The following is a 5,529-nucleotide window of genomic DNA, read 5'->3' on the forward strand; positions in this document are numbered from 1 at the left end:
ATACCGAATGCTCTTAATTAGTTCCGCCGCACAAGCGTTTGTATATTCCTGTTGCTCAGATGTTGGATTCTTCCATCTATGCCCGTGCGCATGTTATTTACCTGTGTTTACTTTTATTGTGGTCATTTATAAAGCTGTTGGTTGGTTTAACTATTTATCATTATTCATAATAATATACTGGAACATAAAGTCATAGCTGAAAAAGCGTTTCATTATTCAATTTTTATTGATGTTAGACGATGATCCGATGCATGTAAAATTAATAAGGTGACGAAACACTCTGGTGCCCCCCCCCCCCCACACACACACCTAGAAAATGAATCCGGCGCCACTGGGATGATCTTAGTTTAATGGGTCACGACTGATATGCATTCCTTCCGGGAATTCTTGACCTTCTTAATGAATTTATTAGATTTCCTGAATTTTTGATTTTTGTGTATTCCCCTTCTTGTTTTATTGTTCTGTGTTGTTCAATCTTGTGTTTTATGACTGAAAGCCTCAATAGAAAATATTGTATTGTTAGTTTAAAGTAACTGAATATTTTGAATGTCATGTTCTTCAGTCTGAATCAGGAACTGTGACTGAAAAGAAATCTTAAATAGAACTTTCTAGGAGCAGACAGTGTTTGAATTATCTCCTTTAAGTTTATATTGTGTTTGTATACCAGGTGTTCCAGGAACGGCTGGTATACATGATATTTTTGTAATATTTATTTTGTCTTTTGCAGAGAAAAGCTTCCAGTTCATGTTGTTGTGGATCCAGTTTTAGGAAAAGTACTTAGACCCCATCAGAGAGAGGTACTTACAAGATTGTTGTTTTAGCTGGCTCAAACAAGAAAAAAGAAAAATCCTAATTTTCTACATTATAATATAGACAGTTTAATTGGAAGACTATTCAATCTTACAATAAAGGAATGTCACTGAGAATTATTGGCCTTAAAGTGATAGTTCAAATCTGAAAGGTATGAACAATTACCTGTCTTACCTGTTGTTGATAGCTCTTTGAACAGCCTTAGTTTGAAAAAAAGAGTTTACTTTTGCTCACAACGGCTACTCTGAGTGAGGCAAAGACTATAGTGGATTGCTGGTAGTGTAAAATGACTAAATTCATGAGAGGTTATCTCAGCTTGAAGAAATAGTTTAATTTTGACTATACTGATGAGCTAACAGCTAGCGAGAACACAGCAAAGACCAATGTTGCTCCTTGGCATCTTTAAAACAGCTCCAGTCTCCTAAATCTTTTAGTGAATGCTATTTTATACATTTTTACATGACTCTGTTTTATGTTAGACAGTTTTTTTACATCAATCGCTAACAGCAACTAGCTGTACACCAAGTGGTACAGCTAGTTGCTGTACACAACATCCTGCAGGAATATCATAAGATTTCTGCTGGTATAACTGTGCAATGGTCCATGAAATGGCATTTTAGTCTTTGCCTTGCTCAGAGTATCTATGGTTAGCTTATCAGAATTAAACTCTCCAAACTTGAGGCCCTTCAAAGAGCTATCTGCAACAGATAAGATGTTAATTGTTCATAACCTTTCCACAGAACCCCACTTTAAAAGATCTAACTGTCCCTTTTATGCTTAGAGGTGTCAGTAGGGGCTCCTTTCATTGTAAAATTGCACAGTTTTACCACTGAGTTGTTTATTTTATGGTGTAGAATTGTTCCAACTTTCAGTGGCTAACAACAAAGATGTTCAGCCTGACATGATGCTCACTTCAATAACAGAAGAAACAAAAGCTATTTTTACAGAACAGGAGAAGCAAAGACGGCCTGTTAAAGTCCTGCTGCCTTCACCCACATTTATTTGACGCTTATGTCAGCTTGTGAAAGGGAAAGAGGTAACATATGGGTTGTTAGGGTTTGGACATCAGGGAGTTTGAAGCAAGGTATCCTGCTTAACCCGCTATGTTGAGCTGAAAGTCAGATTTCATTGTAACAAAGGAGGATCTGATTGAGCATTGCTGGATCTTTTAACGGAAGGTTAGTTCATCACATGCTCATGAGCAGGTGATAAGTTCGGTTAACTGCCAGCAAGAAGCGAAACCAGTTTACTTACGCTGTTCTTAATAATATCCCATACAGAAAAATCAGACTAACAACATTTATATGCCATCACAGTTGTGCCTGGTGCTGGAACAATTAAAATAAATGTTGAATTGTCAAAAAACATTAAATAAAAATTCCACTTTCATCTTGAGTCCAGCAGTGCACCACTTATAGGTGTTTAATAAATGTTGGCATTTTATTTGTCAAATGTAATCACAAAGGATGTTTTTTTTCAAGGTATTTCCATTGTCTTCCAACACCCTGGAGTAAACTTTCACAGAGAGGCTGAGAAGTGTGACCATTTGAGAGTTGGAACACATTCTACCATCTCCCCCTTTTTTTTTTTTTTTTTTTTTATGAAATGGGAACCACCACCCTGGTCTGTCCCTATACAGGTGTTGTCTCATTCCTCCATGCTATGTTGAAGAGATTTGTCAACCATGACAACCCCACAATGTCCAGAGCACTCAGCAGCTCAGGGTGAATCTCATCTGCTGCTGGTGCTCCTCCCACTGGCAAGTAATGAGCTCCTCTCCCCCTGAGTCCTTAGATTCTGCCTCCTCAAAGGCGGACATGGTGACTGGATTAAGGATGTCCTCAAAGGGCTCCTTCCACCGCTTGACCATATATTCAGTCTGGGTCAGCGGTTCCCCACCCAAACCAAGAACAGTCTGGGATGAGACCCACTTTGCTAGAACCTCCTCCTGGCCATCTGAAAGTCCTTCTCCATGGCACTTTGAATTCCTCCCATGTCTCAGTTTTTGCATCGGCAACCACAAAAGCTGTGGTCCTTCTGACCATCCTGTACTTGTTCGCTGCTTTCGGACTCCTCCATGACAGCCAAACTCTAAAGGCCTCCCTCTTCAGCTTGATGGCCGTCCTTTGGTTGCCGCTGCGACTGGCACCAATGACCTTCAGGCCACAGCTCCTTGAAGACGCTTCTGCAATAAAGGCCATGAACATGGCCCATTTGGATTCCATTCCACAAAAGATTGCCTTTTAGTGGCTTGTGAGTTTCCCCACACCTGTCCGACTCGCCTCTCTCTCTTTCGGTAATTTCAAGGATTCCAACCCTTTTCTAAGAGTTTGGTTCCAGAGCTGTGTGTAGATGTGAGCCCAACTATATGTAGTTGGTATCTCTCAACCTCTTAAAAATCATAATTAATGGTCCATTCATTGTTGAATTAGGTCTTTCAGAATACTTAATAAATGCTTAATAATGTTTATGTAAGAGTTACTAAATAAAATTGCTGGGCCTTTGCTCAATTTTGTAAAATGACATCTTACATGTTTCCTTTAGGGGGTGAAGTTTCTGTGGGAGTGTGTGACGGGCAGACGCATCCCAGGATCCTATGGCTGCATCATGGCTGATGAGATGGGCCTGGGAAAGACTTTGCAGTGTATCACCCTCATGTGGACTTTACTACGGCAAAGTCCTGATGCTAGACCTGAGATAGACAAGGCCATTGTGGTTTCACCTTCAAGTCTTGTTCGCAACTGGTATAATGAAGTAGGAAAGTGGCTGGGAGGCCGCCTTTCACCAGTGACTATTGATGGAGGCTCAAAGGAGGAGATCGATAAGCAACTAGGTAACCTGTTTTTTGTTTCTGTATGAATATCAGCAGCAGACTAAAAACTGTCATTACTCTGAGTGGATATATTTTGTAAAATCAGTTGCACTTCAGGGAAATGTCATTTGATATTTGAAAACGTTCAAAAGGCATTCTGCTAGGTTGTGTTATTCAACAATGGAACCATCTGGAGGTTGTTTTTTTTAACCACGAGATAACTAGATTAACCCCAAAAAAAGTATTTTAAGGCCTAGTAGTATTCATTGAAACAGTACAAATCACTCGCTGAAATTCATCTTAGAGTTTTAAACTAACATAATCTTAAGCTGAGAAATGACAGAGTTGTAGATGTTTTGGTCAAACTTTGAAAACAACAATTACAATACCATTAAGTGCAATGATCTCACATGATATTGCAGGATATCACTTAGTATGTGTTGAAAATGACTGAGTTACCACCATAGAAAATTTTATAATGAATTCATGAAATTCATGAAATTATAGTCATTTTTTGTAATGTTGAATACCTGTACTGGCCATCATGAACTTGATTGGTTTCAAAAGTCAAACAGTTGTACATGCACATCAAATGATTACTCTGTGAAAGTATAATTCGAATCCATCCAGTGCTTCATTATATATTACGCTAACAGACAGACTCTACTCTAAATAGTTCATGCCAAAATTTTTGGCATCATTGGAGGTCCAGATGTAGATAAATTTGTTGGTACCCAACTGATGTGACTGGATGATAAACTCCAGTTTCGTTTCATCAGTCCCAGGAACTTTGGAGCTTGTCAACATGCTTCTTGGTGAATTCCACTCTGGCTTTTTAAATTTTTTTATAAAGATATCAATTTCAATCACTATAGTGCAAAGTTGTTTTTAACTGAATCACTTTTCACCAGAAATGAAGCATTGTTTTAATGAGCTGTATGGTGACAGACATTCCACAAAATTAATTTCTGTACAACTACAACTGATCAGCTACTGGAGTCAACGCAATTCAAGATGGATGCCAGAGCTAAGTGACCTTAGCCTATGCAAAATTGCCCATACCTGTAAATTTGGAGCTAAAATTTGATGTGGTAGTTTCTAAATGTCATTTCATCATTTCTTATCACAAAATTATTTTAGTCTAAAACTCTGACATAGAAGGTGAGCGGGTGATATGCATTCCTTCATGAAATGCTAGCTTGTTTTTGTGCAGTGGAAGCACATTTCTCTGGAATGCTGAGTCTAACAAAACAACTAATTTAGCCAAATATATCTTCTCATTATATCTTCTATTTTAGCCAAATGTATCTTCTCATTTTGCAGCCCTGAAAGGAGAACCTATTTTTTGTAAATGTTTGCATTTTTCATACTTTAACATTTATGAGCTGAAAAAAATCTTTAAGTAAAAATTGTGGTCAGAGTAGGCACCAGGGCTCTGCTCTACACAACAAAGTAGTGCCCCTTTTCTACCAGCTCTAAAGGTCCCCGCTCCACTCTACTTGGCTTGCTTTGCCCTGCTTTTTTGGTCCCTGCTTCGGATTAGGGCCAGCCAGGCCGGCCCTGCTTTCGTGGGTGGCGCAAGCTTAGCTCCTGTTCACTCACTGGTCGTGGGTGTGGCCAGATGCAAGCATAAAGAGCAAACGGTAGGAATATAAACAACAGCGTTAGCTTGCTCTGCAACGTTTATGCCGTCTGTCCCACAGCTGAAGGTGCTGTAAAGCCTGAAATCACCGGCGGATAACAGCTGTCCTACTCCATGCAACAATCGCGGCATCCAGAGCATTTCTTCCACTGCGCCTCTCTTCCTGAAGTCTCAGGAGAATCCCCATAAGTTTAAAAAACAGCAACAACACAGGGCCAACGTTGTCCATAGCGCTTTCGTTGTTTACACAACTTGCGCCAAGTTT

At 39.4% G+C, this 5,529-nt stretch overlaps 1 protein-coding gene across 1 annotated transcript in view; it reads left to right on the forward strand.

The window, feature by feature from the left end:
- Positions 1–5,529, forward strand: part of rad54l (RAD54 like) — a 58,743-nt gene that overhangs the window by 7,445 nt on the left and 45,769 nt on the right. Inside the window, exons 6-7 of the mRNA XM_017437722.3 lie at positions 728–797; positions 3,355–3,643. Of these exons, the coding sequence (XP_017293211.1) occupies positions 728–797; positions 3,355–3,643 (359 nt within the window). The remainder of the gene's footprint in view (positions 1–727; positions 798–3,354; positions 3,644–5,529) is intronic.

This window comes from Kryptolebias marmoratus, linkage group LG24, assembly GCF_001649575.2.
Source record: "Kryptolebias marmoratus isolate JLee-2015 linkage group LG24, ASM164957v2, whole genome shotgun sequence".
Classification (NCBI taxonomy): Eukaryota; Metazoa; Chordata; class Actinopteri; order Cyprinodontiformes; family Rivulidae; genus Kryptolebias; species Kryptolebias marmoratus.